We start from the raw sequence: 19,745 nt of genomic DNA, 5'->3' as shown, positions 1-19,745 counted from the left end.
TTTGTGGGCAATCTCCAAGACGACATCTTTGACTTGTTTCACTTTGGGAACAGCCTTACAGTCAAAGCGTTCCAGAAGATCTAACCATACGTTTTCTTGTTCTTCCTCCAGCTTCCCATTCAGGAAGAGGTTAACCAGTTCTCTTTCGTCACTACTAAGGTATGCCAGGAACAATTCCAGCAAAAGATCTTCTTTAACAGCTTCTTCGCCAAAGAGACAGGCTATTGTAAAGGCTTTGGCCAGTTTAATTGGAAAAAAAAAACAACTTGTTGATACCCTTTCACAATTATTCTGGCTATGGCCTCCCACTCAGCAGCCTGAAAGTCGTGCCTGATGGCTGGAACTCTCTCATCTTCGCCATTAGTGCACGAGTCATAAAAAGAGTTCCAAAACGCAGATAGTGCATCAAGGAAAACGCCGCTATTATCCAGTCCGTCCTCTTCTTTTCCGAAAGAATTTATCATGACCACGTTAAGAGTGGTGTTAACGACAGCTTTGTTTTTGAAAAGACTTATCATATCCTTCATAACTTGCACTCTCCTTATCTTTACGATCCTGTAAAATTTTTTTTTTCACATGTTACATCAAGTTAAGGACGTGTTGGTTTGAGCGGAAGGTTTGAATGTGTCAAAAATAGGTGTCACGAGTTTTCCTTCTTTAAACAGAGGCAAATTCTCTATTAAAAATTAAGTTCACCCAAACACGTCCAGTGTGTGTACCAATGAGAGACTTACTTGCAATGTGATTCTGAGTTGCTTTGCTGCTCTTCCTCAGTGGAATTGTCACCTACCATGATAACGTCATCAGCGGGCACATCAACAGTGGGCATCACCACCTGGGTATCGGTTTGGCTGTTCCCCTCTAGCTCGTGGTTTTTATCTCTGTCTTCCGTCTGAAAAAAAGGTACCCCCCGTTCTTCTTAGAAGTATTCGAGTATTTTAAAATATTTGCAAGTTCTATGTTTATCAAGTAGTACTTTACTCTGGAATAGCCTGCTGCTACCGATGAGTTTCAGGCCTAATTTTCAACATCCCACAGAAATTAAACCGACACCTATGTGGATACCTCACCAGCAAAAAATAACACATAGGAACAAAGATACCGTTGACTTGATATATTTGAAATAATGTAAAAGACATTGCAGAAAGGGAAATTCTTGCACTTTCTCAGTGGTTAATTTCTATCCCAATTTCTTATTTGCGCAGGTTTGGAGCGGTTGTGACAGTCATAAGAATATGTTGTCAAGTCAAACTTTTTCTTTGACATACTGTACAAGGTCACCTAACTAGAACGGGACAGTGTACAGCTCGGTCAGTAGAGGGCCAATTGGCCATTTTCGATATACTAAAATTCTAACTATGCTCCGAGCCTTTGGGGAATAAAACAAAAGAATCACTTATTCATTCCTCAACCTTAATACTATTTCTTCCGTTTTATTCCCCAAACCTCGGGAATAAGTCTGAATTTTAATATATGGAAAACGATATATTCAAGTAATCGAAACTTAAATTGCCGTTACTTCAGTGATAAAGATTTTGCCTGAAAAAAAAAACCGCCATCATTAATCGGTCTACAGTATGTTTTCTTTATATATCTTCCTGACCTGTTCTAGCGCTAACTGGGCTAAGTAGCTCTGACGGAACTGCCGTCCTCGGTCTGCCGATAAGCTGCTGGTACCCGTCCTAGTCAAGGGAGCGCTATTTTTCTGTGAAGAGCAACAAACAGCTATTATATGTTGATTGTATGGGCGTCGTGGGCGAAAGAGTACCAGTTTGTATCGTCATTATCATCCTTATATATATATAATAACAGCAGTGATATCAACAAAACCAACCATTTTCTTCTTTTTGCGCCTTGGAGCAATTCCGTTACTGCAAGAACAATTTTGAAAAGTACATAGTTAATACTACTGATTCAGTAAAATCATCCCTTGCTACCGCAAGAACCAGCACAAATTGTCCTAGATAAAATAATATATAATGGATAATAACTTAGCCAAGCGATAAGGTTGGCACGAAAGTAATGGCGATTGGCTAAAAATTGCGGAAGGAGAGGTGGACAGCGGCGCACTTAAGAGTATAACTTTAAGGGTATCACTTTGGCCACGCTTACTTAGTTGCCTTTTGGACAGGAATGTTTTCTTAATAATGAAGACATTAATAATAGAGTCTAGGTACAAGTACTGAAGAGCAAATATTCTTCTTTGTTTTTGATCACTGACCTCCACCTCACTGTTTTGACGTGGGATAACGTCCACTTATTCCGTAGATGTACTTTACGTGATCCTGCTATTCTTTAAGAAGAAAGAGGGGTATTTTATATCGATACCGAAATAAGGATAATTTTAAAGTTACTTACTTTGGACTGCCATCCTCCTCGCTATCCGCCTCCTCAGCTAATAGATTTAAGGGCGGTGTTGTCCCTATTTCGCCGAGGGCGAAGAGAGAGTCGTCTGGTGCAGGTTCGACATTTCCATGTTTGGCCAAATCCTTTAAATATAATTTCTAGGTCGTCATCGCATAATGGAATTGGATCGTCTCTCGGTTCCATGAAAAGGACTTTACCTTCCGCATCCTCTGCAAGTAAGGAGGGGTCTAACACATCACCTGATGCAGTGCAGAGGGAGAAGTAAACTGGAGATAACTGTAGCGAGCCAATCCAATCGTACACTGCAGCCACTGTTTGGTATGGTTCGGAAGCTTGCTTAACCATTCCCAAGTCGATGTGACGCACACGAACATAAACTTGTGGCGCATCTATGCCCGGTTCCTCCAACACTCTACCTAAGCGAGTGGTGTAAATTCCTTCGACATTCCTAGCTCTCCTAATTTCTTCCATCCACGCTTCTTCTTTCTGCTTCTTTTTTGCGCGATCGATGCGTAAGCTTTCTTCGTACTTTTCATCTTGCGTCTCTTAGAGTTGGGCCCGTTCTTGCGAGCTTCCTAAAAGCCCAGAATTCCTCACCTCGGAGTACAACTCTCCTACTTTCGTTTCCTCTGATAGACGTTCTTTTCTTTTTGTTTTCAGATACAGGCGAACACGGGTAAGCTTGTAAAGATTGAAATATGAATGAACGGAGAATTTTATCTCTTTCCCTTCAGGGGTGAGAAGCTTATCAATCTTCTCGCCACTAAGGTTAGCTCAATCAGAATCCATTTCTAGCCATCTTCCAAACGCAGATCCACCTTGAGGAAAAAACAAGTTGCGAGCCTCGTCAATAATGTCGGACGTCCCGCTAATCCCAGGCAACGAAACTGACCTCGTTCCACCCCCAGTAGATTGTCTTATTGCGAGGTATCCTCCCTTCTCCTCCGAGAAGTGCAGCCAGCCAATTTCGAACTTTCGGTATCGTGACTTAGCGTTGGAAGTCGAGGAAGCTTTTTTGCTCTCCGATGCAGTGACGTGATCCCTTAGTTGATCTTAGTTCTTCAATCAAATATTGTTTTCTCTCCTCTATGTCCTTATTTTTCCCCTTCTTTTCTTCCCTCTCGCAAAACAGACGGAGAGCGTACAGGTCACCTTTTGTCTTTAACCCCAGTTCCATCAGGAAGAACTCAGGGCAATATATCACGGCAGAACTGTCCATCTTAAATAAAAATACATAACCATAAATAGTAACGATAACAAAAACGATAATTATAATGTTTGCACAACGAGGATCCATGATAGAGCTAAGGCAATATAGTAGGGAATCAAGGATTCGTGACGGGGCTAGCCTTCAAAAGCTGGGATTTTTAGGAGATTGCGTAGCATTCTTCCCCACGTGTGTAAGACGATCCTCTATTAATAACGCCGTCGTGGGAGCCTATGAAGTGTCACGAAATCGCTGCCAAAAAAAAAATAATAATAATTCCTTTCATTCTGCTTGTTCTTTCGTTCCTCCCTCGGCGACTCAATCGCAAACGCTCGTGATGAGCATAGTTACTTAAGAGCCCTATTGAGCTAGTATATATGGGTGTTCAGTACTTTTACTTTATATTATGTTTACAAAGTGACTGCCATGATAAGAAAATTGTGCAATATCTTTCGCGATAAAACTGACAACAGATCCATTGTATATTTCCGTGTTCCCGCTTTACTCTTAAACGCTTCATCATTATTTTTACAAAATGAATACGGTATTTCAGATATTTGTAGATCAACTTAACTCCTGCTCGAGGAACTTCAATCAGACGTGACCGTTAAACAACTAAATGGTTTACATTCACTATGTATATACAGCTATCATTCTCACCTTCTGTTCACGAAACCTGAAAACAACGCTCTTGTCGACACATCTGCCTCCTAGAGATTTACAACCCTGCAATGTAATCATAAATATTAGATAATCCACTCTTATTCTCAGACACTGAAAGTCATCCCTGAAAGCGTCTCGTAGGATTTCGTAAAATTAAGGTGTACTGCGCTGATTTAAAGAGCTATATGTCGTAGTATTGCAACGAACTGCTAGATGATCCTTTTAAGTAAATAAAACGAACTATTGACCTCAAAACATACCCCCTCAACTGTAGCAGCCATTGTTGTCCACGGAAACAACGTGCGTGACAGCCGATTGCGTGACCTGACAAGTTTCCCATTCATCGCGCGATAAATAATAAATGATCGCGCGATAATAAAAAATGATCGCGCGATGATAAAAATGATCGCGCGATAATAAGAATTACCGCGCGATAATAATAAAAATTATCGCGCGATAAATGATAAATCATCGTGCGACAGTAAATATTATCGCGCGGTAATGAAAATTATCGCGCGATAATAATTAACAATTATTCCACGAGCGCGCGTTGGATAGGAGATGATAGATAGCCGACGAGGCGCGTAGCGCCGAGTTGGCTATAATCATCTCCTATCCAACAAGCGCGAGTGGAATACTTGTTTTATTAAAAACACCCCCAAGAAATTATTATTTTGTAAGAAGAAACTGAACTTTTTAGCTCCCTTTTGATTTTAAGCTGACGCCTACGCTTACCATATTTGTAGATTATGGTTTATTGGCTGATATACCATAATGGCTAAGCCAATAAAAGTCTTGAATAGCATTATCCAATGATCCAGTTTTTAATAAGAAAAATTATCGCCCGATAATTTATTATTTATCGCGCAATAATCTCCATTTATCGAGCGATAATTTCCATTTATCGCGCGATAATTTCCATTTATCGCGCGATAATTTCCATTTATCGCGCGATAATTTCCATTTATCGCGCGATAATTTCCATTTATCGCGCGATAATCTATCCTTTATCGCGCGATAATCTATCCTTTATCGCGCGATAAAAATAATGTGTCATGTCCCCTATGGGCCACCGTAATTATCTGTCTGTTTCGATCATGATCAGAATCATGAGCTAACTATCTTACAAATTGATGTAGAGGAGTCCAAGAAAGAGAGAGAGAAAAGCGGAGAAAGAAAAGAAAAGTTCAAGGTCTGTGGAGTTGTTGTTGTTTGTTCTGTTCGTGTTCTCTGCTCAACAAGCGGTGGTTGTGCGAACACATTACTGAAGCATTTCTGCGATCAAAATTGTATTCGGTGACAGCGTTTCTATACCTTTCATATAAATTATAATTCAATCGAGCAGTTCATCAATGAAACGAACATACTGTCTAACTGTCTAAGGGTCGAGGTTCGAGGGATTCATGTCGAGCGCGAGGGTAAAATTGTCGAGGGTCGGGGTATCTCTTTTTTTATTGATAAAGAAAAATTAAACCGAATTCAACTAAAATATTTTTACATGTTTAAAGAAAAAAAGCAATTTTTTAAGATACGGATTGCCTCAAAAATATAGCGAGTGTGGGAGGGGTGAGGTAGTGAATAGCACGTGAATATCCCAGTTCCTTTTTAAAAACCTGATCAGTTTTCAAAGAATCAAATTAAGAACCCACATAAAGCTCATATCCAATCATAAATCTGGTTAGATTTTCCGTGTAACATCAGAAAGTGAAGAAACGTGTCTAAAAAAGCGAAGAAAAAGCGTAACGTCTTTATAATTGTTTTCACAACATGGGAAGTAATCCAGCTGTCAAGGAAACTCTCCTGATATCATGTCGAAGCTCCAGACAATAAAACTTCCCCCGGCAGAATTGGTCACATCAACTGACCTCTAAGTTAAACGACAGATAATATCGGCAAGAAGAAGTAGGCACCATAGTTCCACTCCACTTTGTAGGCTTCGTAAGTTTTTACGCAAGAAGTGATTGGCAACGGCTCGGGAAAACTGGAATATAAACCTTGGTGGCGATTTCCGGTGTCGGTAATTTCAGGCCTCATGGGTATTGCAGTGACAGATGGTGGAACCGTGTTCTTGTCCTCCAGCAAAGAACACGAACTGTTCAGCTTGAAGGAAGACGAGATGCTTGGGGGTACAGAAACCCTAACAAAAGTGTGTGGAGAAACTGCAGGCCATCGTGATGGTGTCCAAAGTTGATGGAACAAGCCTACTGCTTTATGCGTATATCGAACACCGTTTTTATATACGATACCGGTAACAAAAGAAGTAAAAATGTTGACGTCAGCAAAGGGACTGATCCCCCTACAAAGTAAGATGTCCCAATAGGCAAACGTGTTCCGACTCGACAAGAAAGCCAAAGAAGAAGACTTACCACGTACATTTGAAGATCATGTGAAGTTTGTCCAGGAGTTGGTGGCATTTCTCTCTAACCCCGAAGACAAAGCCCTGGAGAGGACGGGCAAGCGGAATACCAACGGTCCCAACGTGACCATACCTCGATGTGCCCGACAATCCTTCCTCATAGTGCTGGAATCGCGGACCAGCCTTACCAACACGCTACCGGAGATTGGGTCAGTAGTCACCTTCTGGATAGGATCTGTTTCGAAAGTATGACAACTTTGGGCGTGGAATGCTATTTCAAAGGGATGCGAGCAGACCACGACATGACTACAGTGGCTAATTACGCTTACGGAAGAGCGCGCTGCGTGGAAGACGATATCCTGCGCATTTATCAGAAAGATTTCTTATACTTCACTGGGCCCAATTCATTTTATCCAGAGAAAATTATCAAAGGCGAACCCCCAAATATCAAGAGGTGACCAAACAAGCAGTCAGCAATAACTGAAGGAACAGGTACTAAAGAAGAAGACTCAAGGCGGGAAACTGTGATGCGAGAATTTGCTGGGGAGTATGAAAGAGGCGTAAGACAGGAAAATATCCGCTCAAAAACGAAAGAGCTAACTGGCACCCTTCCTTATGCACCTAGTATGTGTCCCACTACCATCACAGCCTCGTTAGAGGGGAGCGAAGACGTAACAACAGCCTGCCGAGTCCTGGATGCTAATGTGGCACTGCGGAGTACGGCTGTACGGGTGCAAACCATTTACCAAAAAGACAACATATTGGCAGTAAGACACAACCGTGAAGAGATATCTCACCTTTTTGGCTGGCAGGTCTTCTGGAGGATGTACAAGTAGAAGTGAATGGTAGAAATTTTGTGCAGCAAAGGTTATTCCTAAAGTGCCTAAACCAGACAAGTGATTTACTAACATACACCTCCGGTGATGTCTGTAGTGGGAATTCCCCCAAGTGCATTCTAACCCAAGTACTCGACTTTTCTTCAGATAGATCAGACATCATTTTAACAACAGAGGAGGATAACTGGCAGTAGAATTGCTAGTGGAGACTATGGCGATGTTGATGACAATGAGAATGAAACTGCAGGATGAGGGAGAAGTATCCCTCCCGATAAGACTGCCGGGAGTTAGTTTATCAGGACGGAGAACGACACGGTTTATTCCAAGATAAATGTTTTCTGTTGCGTGCGTAACTGGTATTATAGTAATTGGACTATCTTCACGCTATTTTTTGCTAAGCTGTAACTGAAGTGTTACATTTCTGTGTGGCAATTAAACAATTCGGAGACGAATTATGTTTGAACATGAAAAGCACTGATTTTGGCAATGTGTACCGTGCCTCTTTTTTCTTGTTGACGCTGTTGTTATTATTAAAATTAGAATAGCCATTCCATGTTAGTATTTCCACAACGATGTTGACTCAATTGACTTCAGAAACCGCTCATATATTCACAATCCTGTCGGGTTAGGAAAATATTTATATTTTATATTTACATTTTATAAAAGACAATGTACACTTCCGGTAAGAAAAAGAAAAAGCTTTCTTTGTGAAAACCAAGTACAAAGGGAAAATAGAATGTGGAAATCTGGAATCCAGCCACTTATGGAATCCGAAATCCACAAATGTGGAATCCGGAATCCACAGACAGGGAATCCGGAATCCGCAGACAGGGAATCCGGAGTCCACAGACAGGGAATCTGGGATCCACAGTGTGGAATCCGGAATCCAAGACTCTCTTGGATTACCTTACATGGGGCGAGATATGTCTCTGCAGTTCAGCGATATATCGTTTTCGCCTCCCTGATACATCGTTTACATTCAACGAGATGCTGCCGCCTAACGATATCTCGTTTACACTGGGCGACATATCATTTGCGGACGGCGAGAAATCACCACCGCTACGCGCTAGATCGACGAGGCAACATTGGACTGCTCGGCGAATTCTCCATCAGACTGATACTGTATTTGTAGTAAGCATAGTGTGTGATTCTATTCGAATGTCTGTCTCTTAAGTATAAAATCAAATTTTATGACGACAGAGTAGTCAGCAGGCCATTAGCACATGAGTGAAAAGTCAAGTTTCGAAGTTAAATCGAAAATGAGAAGTCCACGTCTCCGCGTTCTCATTGCTGTCAACTAGAAGGAGAAGCCGTAATAGGTCGTTTCCGACTAACGCCTCAATTCGATCGACTGCCTACCGTGTTTGAAAAACTTTGAAATCCATTGTACAACTGTAGCAGGACCTCTCCCCAACTCCTTGAAAACCCCTATGATAGCTAATTTTAATGGAAAATTTGTAGACTCAGTTGTGAGTGAATGAAGACACTGTGGCACAATTTTTTTCGGTGACTATAGATGACATCGTTAGACGGAGGGATACTGAAACTATTGCGCTAAAATAAAAAAAATAATGCGCCGATTAATTAAATGGAAAAGCATCGATACGGCCTCCCCCCGGGAATTTAACTTTTGAAGATTGGTTCCCGCCCCTCTTGGACAAAATCACGTTCAACTGCCCTTCCCAAGCTCCAGTTTTTGTGGGTCTCGATGAGGTTAACTGTTAGCCGTAAATCGGCAAAAAAAATCAGCCGTTAGGTATAAAAATTGACATATTTTAACCGTAAGTCATAAAAAGAGAAGCTAACCGTAAAAAATTAAGCATTAGCATAATAAAATTGCCAAAATTTTAACCCTTAGCTTATTATGTCTCGTGTTTCTCCCTACACCTCTTTAGTGCTCTAGCCTCTTCCTGCGTGCTCTAAAACAGAACATAGCACAGTCAGGGGTTTTCTATTTGTTAAATCAAAATAGACAGACTAACAGCCATAGATAGACATGGAGAAATAGACAGAGGAAGAGAATGAGAAAAGTTCTTCGTGACTGCCGTCAAAAAAATAAAAAAAGAAAAGAAAAAGAAAAGTTATGAATTGTTCTTAAATTGCAATGACATTTTCAAAATTGTACGCACGATGTTTTAAATTTACGTATCATGCCTACAGTTTGCTCATTCTCTACGGTACAGATTAATCTAACAGTTACTTTCCCTAAAATATTTTTTTTTATCAATTACTTTATGCAGTCACACCAACCATGAAAGAAGTACGCAAGACACAGGCTGTATTTTTGAACAGAACTTCCACCTTGTGGTGCCCGGTGGAAGGTGCGCCGGCTCCATACATTCTATGGAAGAAAAATGGTGTCGTTGTACAAAATAGTACCAGTGTACGATATCAGTTTCTTGTAGCTACAGAAAATAATGCGAATTACAGCTGCGAGATACGAAGAAATGAAAAGATATCAAGGAGAGAAATCAGCCTCACCATTGAAAGTAAGCATTTTTCTTACATCAGTGTGATAGAAACATATAAACTATTGATTGTATTACCTTAGCCTGTATTGTTTAATTAATTTCTTTACATCTTGTTTAATTTCTTTGCATCGTGTAAAATTTCTTAGCATCGTGTAAAATTTCTTAGCATCGTGTAAAATTTCTAATTATCTCTCCTCCCCGGGTCGTTGCCCGTGATGTAGTCGCTCTCGGCCTCAAGCTGCCCTAGTCCTCCAGACTATGATAAATCAGGAACTTGTAAATGACATTATGTTAATTAGTTATTCGATAGGATCATACTTTCTTTCATTAAATTTGTTCTTGGTTGCCCCTTAGTTTATTATGGCATTATATTGCCAACTGGCCTGCCTCCTTTCAGTTGGGATCAGATGTTTAATTTAAAGGCACTGATTTTATCGCATTCACATCGCACGAGCTGAGCCTGAGACCTGTTTATCATAGTTATTCGATGTTTATTTGCCTCTTAAGAACCTCTCTGTATTGCCATATATTTTGAGGAGAATGCTGTTTTGAAGTCTGTCTACCCTAAAGGCTAATTAATTAAGAGGTTGTTTTCTCGAACGAGGTGGAAAGGGAAACCGAGTAAAGACAAAGAAAATTCCCTTAGTTATACGCCTATCTGTTTTTCCCATATGATTAATCTGTACCTATATGATTAACCCGTACCTATTATGAAGCGGATACTTCACGTTTAAGTTGGCTGGTACCAGTTTTCATCTCTTTGATAGTTTGTAACTTTGAAAGAATACAACAAGAAGACTGTTCAAGGCCAGTTGAACACTTTTACAGAGTTGAATTATATAATAATTGGTTATTCAAAAATAAGTGTCATTTCGTCACTTGTAGTTTCCATGGCAACGCTTTCGTAGGAGACGCATTTATTCAGACGCATTTTGTAGCTTGTGGCTTAAATCATTCGAAAAGTAACCCGGTGACCCCGTGTTTTTTTTCAGTGATTGCTTTTGGCACTTGAAAAGGATAATGCACAAAGGTTTTTAAAAAATTTAACAAAGCACAATTTCAGAAAATTTAGAAAAAAGGCAATTTTCACACATCGCAAATTTCCTTCCGTAGAATTTTCTAGTTTTATTTCTGATGATTCCTTTCGACGTTATTGTTATATTGGAACAATAAAAAGAAGGGGTCACCGGATGTGTTTTCATGCAATAGCTTTCGTGAGTTTAGCAATTTCCACGCGCGTCCTCGCGCATTTAAAAATCTGGATTCTATAAGATCGACATTTCCTCATGATCTGTTATAGCTACCGCTGACAGGTGCGTGTGCTCGCGCGAGCGCCTACGATCTAATGTTTACAGATGTAAATTCGCGTTTACTGCTAAGAAAATCATTAAACAGCTGGCAAAGAAAGCCTCCCGGGCTCATCTTAAAAATTCTACACACGAGTTCTGGTTACATCATATTATTTTCCTTGAAGTTTCAAGGTCTTCTTTCACTTCAGGGAGATTATCCTTCACTTGAGTTCTTCTTTTTTCGGTTGAATATTTCTTTTAGATATGAAGTGAAGCAACCTTTGCTTCTCTGAAAATCGTCTTCTTTATCTTAGTTTCTATCTCCTGCATTCACAGTGGCCGCTCAACACATCAAATACACGCTCTTAGGTAAACTTCTTACAAAATCAGAAAAGAAACCACGCGCCGCCATCTTTTTTTTTTTAATTTTCATCTTTTTGATCTCGCGCTTCTTTCGCACGTTTCTCTCGAGCTTCACGCAAGAGTGACCTGTTCCCCGCGCGAGGAAACTGGTACCAGCCACCTTAAGGGATTTCGCAACTTTAAGTTTGCTAAAATTTTCAATCTTCTTCTCTCGTTCTTCTCCATCATGAATCATCGACTGTTTTGGTTTTTTAATTTTTAGGGCAACATTTTCGTAGTGTTTGTATTTCTTTGTAGACTATCTCCCTTTTGTCCAAGAGCAAGTTTTCCTCGTTTTTAAAATAATTCCTTTTCCATTGCAATGCAAACTCTGTGATTATGTTAATCATGCTTTCTTAAGCCATCAAATTTATTGAAGGGTCCTTTATGTCTAAAATCCAGAGTGCCCAGGCCCATGTGAGTGCAATGTTTTAAAGGGAACAAACAACAATCTGCTGCGGGTGAACTGTAGAGGGAAAGAATTAATGTCATTTCCATGGAAAATTCCCCTCGCCACAGCAAACTTGTGAGTATAAATGAGAGATATGGAATGTTTAGGTGCCCTGTTAGTTGTAGAGTAAAGTGTAGATTATGGAGCAAGTGAGTGTCATTTTTCATTTAACTGAGTGGTAACTATTTCTAGATCAGTTTAAATAAATCTGTTTCGCATAATTATAACTGCATCGTAATAGGTACCGATAATGACGTACAATTGATAAAAAAGAGTATATTGTCATCAGTTTTGAAAACTGTACTTATCAAACACAGTTGTAATGATTTCTTAACATGGACTTGAGTGACAACCAGCTGAACGACTTGTCACAAGACATTTTCAGGAATAATACACACCTCTATTGTGTATAGGGCTAGGTGTAACGATATTGTAACAGGTACTGGCAATGATATTTTGAATAACAAAAAGATATTTTGAATAACAAATAACAGTATTTGTAATCAGCTTTGAAAACCATGATTTCGTAACAAAGCCTGGAGTAACAATCAGCTGAACCACTTGTCACCAGATGTTTGAAGGAACAATACCCAGCTGTGCAGCCATAAGCTGATATTAAACAAATCTGGTGTTGTGCATACTTTACTAGGCGCAACGATATGGTAACAGGGCGGAGTAACAATGATAGCGGGGCTCCCACGCGCGCGAAGCGCGCGTGGAGCAGAGCCCCATTCCCATAAAACATGGTCAACCTCTATTTGTTTGGTTGTCATGTGACTGACCGAGCCTACGTACGTACGTACGTACGTGTCCTCTGTCATGTATGCCATCACGAAAATACTCTATGATCAGATTTGAAGATATGGCGTCCGCGCGGCCGACCCTCAAAATTTTCAGGTCGGATTTTTCGTTCATTTGCGATCGAGTTAGACCTTGTGGAACTCAGAATGTAAATTAACAATGCTGTAGAATACTCTTCTAGGAAAAGAATGGATATCAAGGTCTTAAAGGTGACAGAATAAGCTCTCGAGTCAACGACACTACGATTCTCTAAGACGGTGCGAATTATGGACGTAAAGTGAAAACCGAACCTTCGGACTTCAAGCAGGGCCTAGCGACAATTTGACGATTCGATGGCCCGGTAAATATTATGTTCCAGTAACAATGTGTTCAAAAAGTATTGTTTAATAGAACATTTTGCGTCAAATCGAATTTTTTTTGAGAATTTTCAACATAACGCTGCGCAATTTCTGGCCTTGAAGGCAAGTAAACAACGATCTAAGCATGATAAATTTTACTGCGTGGGCTTTGTACACGTGAGAAATTCGTACGTTTTCGCTTATAGCAGCAAATCAAAAACTGTTTTGGATAAATCTGTCGTCATGAGATGTTTCTTGGCCATTTTAGACTTGCTTCCTGTTGATAGATTTCATCGAACTTGAGATGTCTTCACTCACGGACAAATTCGCATATTCCCTTTTGAAATATGATCCACATGCCCAATTGCACACATGCGAAAATATTTAGCGATTTTTATCATTCATCTTGATGTTTTAGTTAAAAGGTAATAGGCACCTATTGCTTTTTTCGTCGGAAATAAGTTCTTTAATTAGTCTTCTTTCACTGAAGCTTTTTTTTGGAAAAAATGATTTTTAAAAATGTACTGCGAATTGTGTTTACTTTCTTGGTTTCTCCAAAACTGTGACTTTTCACAGGCATGTGTTACACGCTTTTAGGCTTGGCTAAATCTATATATTATGTTTAATAATAAATAAATAACATATATTTCATTAGCTTTGTAAACCGTGCCTATTCAACACAGTTCTAATGATTTCTCACTAGGGACTTGAGTAAAAATCAGTTGAACGAATTGTCATCAGACATTTTCAGGAACAACTCGGATGATATTCATCTGCAATGGCTGTAAGCTGAGATTCCTTTCCATATTTCATTAATTGTGATCAGCTTCGCATTACAAACTGTGCCTACTGAATACACGTGTGGCAAATTCGGAATTAGGACTTGAGTGACAACCAACTAAGGGACTTTCCGTTGGAAATATCCAGGAGCAGTAATCAATTGTAATTGTTCTAAGACGCTTTTCTTTAATCCATTGATTCTTACAATCATACTTCATCAGCATTATAACCCGTACGTGTTAAACACGGTTGAAACATTTCTTGAGGTGGTGTTGAGTACACTATCAGCCGTACAAGTTTCATATAGACATACCTCAGCTCACTAGACTGGAGGTTGTGGTTTAAACATGTCAATTTTTCTTTTCAAGAATTACGCACGCTGAGAGTATTTATTTCTCAAAGTTATCATTTCCAAACTGATGTTCAACCAAGCGTCTAATCTCAAGAAGGCATCAAAGTAGTTGTGGGCGTCAAAGAAGAACCCACGTGTAGCCGTACCCTCCTTCCCCCTCCCTCGTAAACCAGACACAAATCGTGTTCTGTGATGTGACTCTTTTGAAAGAAAGTGTATAATGATTAATTTTTTATTGGTTAACCTGATCACTCAATACTTTCGTGAATTCTCATTGGCTAGAGTTGGTAGTTTTCTTCCATATTGACATATGATATTGTAGACAGAAAGCCTTCGTTATCAACTTTACTGACAATAGCCATCGACGAAGAGGTTTTTAAGAAAATTTTGTGCGACTTTCGGGAAAGAGAACTTTCAAGAAGAACGCAGAAAGCCATATGTATATTTCTCGAAGGTAACGATGTCTCCGTTTTGTTGCCATCTTGCTATGGAACATCTTCAATATATCAGTCCGCGCCAGTAACCGATCGCCTCTCTTTTCTGGAAGAAACGATTTACCATATTTCTTGCGCCACCCGTTAAAGCTCTCGTAGAAGACCAGTTGTACTATCCCAATAGACCTGGGTCAAGAGAATTATTTGCCTTCTACTGTTGGTCTCTTTGCGAACAGCAATGCAAAGCTAATAAAGCTAGTTGTTACTTACAGCGATCCTTTAGACCGAAACACGAGTCGCTCTTTCTAAACACTTGCTCTTCAAGAGATTCTGCGGCAAATAATCCAGCGTTTTTCAACAACCGTGACACCAACCATGACACCAACCATAAATGCAAGCAGAGACTGCGTGAACTTTGAAATCTTTTTGCGTAAGTGCGAAGCCAATCGAACATTGGTCTTTTCTTTCTCTGTACAAAAACTACTCATAATGTTTTTCTATATCCTTAAAGCAAAGTCCATGAACGCAGGGACTGAATCGTAAATTCACCCCAAAAATAATGGAAAATGACTTCACTTCAGTGTTGTTTATTACCTGGATTACCTTTCACTCTAGAACGACCCCACTTCGTAAAAAATGTTATCAAATTACTAACGTCTAATTTATGCAACATTATGTAGTACATAATTTTGTATAGATTAGAGTCACGTTACAGAACATGATTTGTGTCCATGGCCAGGTTTCGTAGACGTTTCCTCCCTTCCGTTATTCTTCGGGAAAGATTTTTCAATGGCGATGCAAAACTTCGTTATATCTATTCTTTTATAAGAAGTAGGACTTGCTCAAAAATTATTTTCCATCCTCTTTTATCTTCTTATTAATTTTTTTCAATACTATAAAATGCCACGATTTTTTATGGTAGATACTTAAGCCAAAACAAGCTAAAGAGCCCACCACGAGGCATTCTCAGTGGCAAGTTTACCAAGCTCAAGGGCCTGTAAGTTACCACCGCTCATTAATAACCTGAATTTCATGAGAAAAGATCAGAGAAAATTGATATTTTCAATAAACTGAATCTTTTATCGAATATTCTATGTAGCTAGTAGGGACAAGAGGACTTTGTTCGAAGCTCTACATATGATGCATGTATTATCTTCGGGTACTAGAGGTATAGCTCTCTGCGATGCTGTTCGCTCTAGAAGGTCACAGTTGTATCCTTAAGAATTTTGTAAAACAAAAGTATAAGTGTATCGGATGCAATGGTGACCTCCACGAACACTCCTCTTGCAGTGGATACTATTTGAAATTCCTATCTACATACGATTATGCACTTTATCTTTAAAAAATAGTTTTATTTTGTGTCAGTAAAAAAAATCTATCATCTCCAATAAGATGGTTTCGAAAAATTCATTACGACCTTGAAGTCCTTTCAGCTGAACATTGGGTTGACCAATGGCTTACTGTTTTAATAGAAGAAAACGAAAGATGAGCAAAATTGAATAATTGTTGACAGATTCACCTAAGAAGGTCTTAACAGGGAGATAGCTTTTACTGCTACCATTTGACCTTTCTTATGGGTGATGATTACTTCCTTTTTTTTCGCTCACCGCGCTTAACGCGAATTTATGAATTATAAATTATAGTTAATGATGAAACTACTAGCATGTAAGGGCAAAGTAAACAGAAAACAATTGTCAAGTGCTAATAATAGTAAGAGCACAAAGGTCAGATAAGCTTGCATTGATTGCACGTGCAGCCAACTATTGTCCAATCACAACTGTTCTTTCTCTGTGTCGATCAAACTGTGCTTAGCATGCCTGCTTCGGTTCAGGGATTTATTACAGCAACTAAGATCACAAGGATAAATCATTTGCTTTGCCTTGGTTGTTCCTTCACTGTTTAACGCTTCAAAGAGTTCTTGGTGAACACAAAATATTAACATCCCTCTAAGTACGCTTGTTCCAAGCGATGCCTTCGACGAGAACGAAGAAACGCAACCAAGCGCAAGCGATACCCCGAGACGACGGCAAACTCGAAGTGAAGAGTAACGTACTGCCGATTCTCTGCCTCAACATATCCAAAATAACGATCAACAACAAGACCAGGACCTCGAAAACTATAATCATGAATCAGAAACGACGGCTCAACTTTTTTCGGAGGATCAACTAGCTACGATACATCCTCGGAGACCCAGGGGCTGTGGGTCAATTTCAAGTTGGGGCATGAAGAGCCCCTGGGGACATTGTCTTACAAGACTAGTTCCAAACGGTCGTAGTCATTCTGCCATCTGATTAGTGCCAGAAAGTCTTTGTTTTTCTGCCCAATCAGAGTGAAGCATGTTGTAACACGGACAAATACTAATTGCTCAAATACTCGCTATGTTTGTTTGGGCGGTGCGACAGAGATTTGCCTGAGGTGAAAAGTTTCAGTCTCAGCACACAATGTAAGAGAAAATCTATCAGATTGTCCGCGAAAATCTTACCGGAAATTATACTGAATACTTTCGCAGGTATCACTAGAGAACGTGCTCTAAAGTTTGCGAGGTTTGTATACAACATGATGGTTGCAGTCATTGATATTTCGCTTTAGCCGTTAAACGAGATTTAAGCTTAAATCTTTCTAGATTATTTGCATAATTTGCTGTGACTGAAACTTTGACAATCCCGTGAAGTTATTTCGTCGCACGGGCCACGCAGGTATGTCGAGCAACTGGCGCTTTCGCCTACGTAGCTTTCTGCTCTCTGTGCGTGCAAAATCTAATCTTCGCTTTGTAGTAAAGTCGTTCACAATACGGCTTAAGTTCGTGGACGATCTCCAGCAAGCGCTTAGAGAAAGCTTAGCTGTGTTTCCGGTTAGCTAATTAAAATCTGAACAAAAACTTATTAACAAGAACATCGTGGGAAGGAGAGATTTTTTCGGGCAGTTACCGAAGGGGTTTGGAAAGAGTTTAATCCTTCAACTGCTGCTTAAAGTGTTGAAATTCTTGAGCTAGGAAGATGTTAATGTCGTGAATGAGTCGTTTGTATGGAGCGGGTAGTTGTTGACATCTGTTTAGGGGAGTCTGTTCTAAGCTAGTAAACCAGCTTTCCAGAGTCAGTCGTTGAAAATAGCCAGTGCTGTAGGTTAGGCATTGCGCAGAGTCCCTGTAAATATTGTGGTTGGTAAGTCGATGGTGTTCAGCAATGTGATTGCTGACATCACCTTTCCTCGTCGCCCGTCTGTGTTCAGTCAGTCTTGTTATGAGGTTTGTGCCAGTCTCACCGATGTAGGAGGCTTGGCAGTCGGAACAATTGATCTTATAAATCGTTCCCTGTCTGTTCCTCGGTTCGTCTTTGTCTTCAACGTTGGTTAGTAACTGACGTAGTGTGGCGATGGGTTTGTGGGCGATGCGGATATTGAAGGGTAGTAAGATGCGCGAGATGTTTTCAGACATGCCTTTTATGTACGGTATGGTTGCTGTAGTCGTAGGGGTTGCGGTGTCGTTTGTTTCGGTAGTGGTAGTGGGTCGGTGAGTGTTTCGTCGGATGAAGTCGTTGTTGTAGTTGTTCTTCGTAAAAACACGGTGAAGGTATTTTTTCTCGTCGGATAAGCTGTCTGTCGAGTCGCATTTTAGTTGTGCGCGTCGTGTTAGAGTTCTGATAGTTGTGGCTTTGTGTGATGTAGGGTTGTAGGATGACTCGTCTAGTAATCTGTCGGTGTGTGTCGGTTTCCTGTAAACTGTCGTCCGTAATGAGTTGTCGTTGTGGCTTACCAGGCAGTCTAGAAAAGGAAGTTTACCATTTTCTTCGACTTCTCTGGTAAACTGTATGTCAGTGTTTTGTTCATTAAGGTGGCGGTGGATTGCGTCAATTTCGTCGTGTCGAACAGCGGTGAAGGTGTCGTCAACGTAACGTAACCAAAGCGGTATCGTTTGTCGGCAAGTCGAAAGGGCGCGTTCCTTGATGTTCTGCATCACAATTTCTGCTATAACAACAGAAACTGGAGACCCCATGGCAGTGCCGTGTAACTGTTTGTAGTGTTTACCGTTGTACTGAAAGTAAGTAGACGTTAGGCAAATGTTTAGCAAGTCCATAATGTCGTCTGTCGGTAGCGGTAGTGGGTCGGTAGATTGTCGGATTGCAGTCTCAGTGCATTGTAATGCCAATTAAAGTGGAATACATGTGAACAGTGATTTCACATCAAATGACACTAGTTTGTAGTCGTCAGGTATCTGAACAGTCTTGATAGCGTTAATGAAGTCTTCAGTGGATTGTAATTTATGTCTGGATTTGTCGGTTAGCGGTTGTACTTTTGTCGTCAGGTACTTGGATAGTTGGTATGTGGGAGAGCCACAGAAAGAAACAATAGGTCGCATCGGGAAACCAGGTTTGTGTAGTTTCGGCAAACCGTAGAGTTTCGGTGGCTGTGGTACCGAGCACCTCAGTCGATAGTACCGTTGGGTGTCAAAGGCGTTCGTTTTCTTGAGTGTCAGTAGTTTACTGTTGAGTTTACGTTGAAGTGCAGGAGTTGGGTCACGTTTGAGTTCTTCGTAGGTTCGTTTGTCGTTAACTAGTGCGTCCATTTTGTCGTGATAGTCAGTTTAGTCCATAACAACAGTAACTCGTCCTTTGTCGGCTGGTAGGATGACTATGTTATCGTCGTTTGTCAGTCGTTTCAGTGCGCGTTGTTCGTCTTTAGTCAAGTTGCTGTCATTTAGTGACGTTGATTGTATAGTGGAGGCAATTCTGCTTCTGATGTTATCCTTGGTCGGCTCAGATAGCTCTCGTTGCCGAGACAGGGCCGCCTCAACACTAGATACAACAGCCTCGGTCGGTATGCGTTTAGGTGTTACTGAGTGTTTTAGTCCGTATGATAGTACCTGAGTTTCAGTCTTGTCTAAGGAATGAGAACAAATGTTACTTACCCAGTTTACTGCAATAAAAAATAAATTACGCAAACTATTTACTGCTATAAAAAATAAATTACGCAAATCAATAACGCTTCAGAGATATTGTAACG

The 19,745-nt window shown here is 40.2% G+C and overlaps 1 protein-coding gene and 2 pseudogenes across 1 annotated transcript in view; 2 read left to right on the top strand and 1 right to left on the bottom strand.

Annotated features, from left to right (window-relative positions):
• LOC148737496 (uncharacterized) overlaps window positions 1–19,745 on the bottom strand; it is a 221,608-nt pseudogene that overhangs the window by 176,016 nt on the left and 25,847 nt on the right.
• The window catches only part of LOC111344265 (uncharacterized), a 29,534-nt gene that overhangs the window by 8,432 nt on the left and 1,357 nt on the right, over window positions 1–19,745 (top strand). Inside the window, exons 3-5 of the mRNA XM_088750401.1 lie at window positions 9,670–9,918; window positions 11,994–12,117; window positions 13,885–13,965. Coding sequence (XP_088606527.1) covers window positions 9,670–9,918; window positions 11,994–12,117; window positions 13,885–13,965 — 454 coding nt within the window. The remainder of the gene's footprint in view (window positions 1–9,669; window positions 9,919–11,993; window positions 12,118–13,884; window positions 13,966–19,745) is intronic.
• On the top strand, window positions 6,270–7,988 carry LOC148737498 (uncharacterized; annotated as a pseudogene).

This window comes from Stylophora pistillata, chromosome 2 (assembly GCF_964205215.1).
Source record: "Stylophora pistillata chromosome 2, jaStyPist1.2, whole genome shotgun sequence".
In the NCBI taxonomy this organism is placed as follows: Eukaryota; Metazoa; Cnidaria; class Anthozoa; order Scleractinia; family Pocilloporidae; genus Stylophora; species Stylophora pistillata.
Note: the sequence above shows the minus strand (reverse complement) of the source record. Positions and strands in the feature narration are given on the sequence as shown.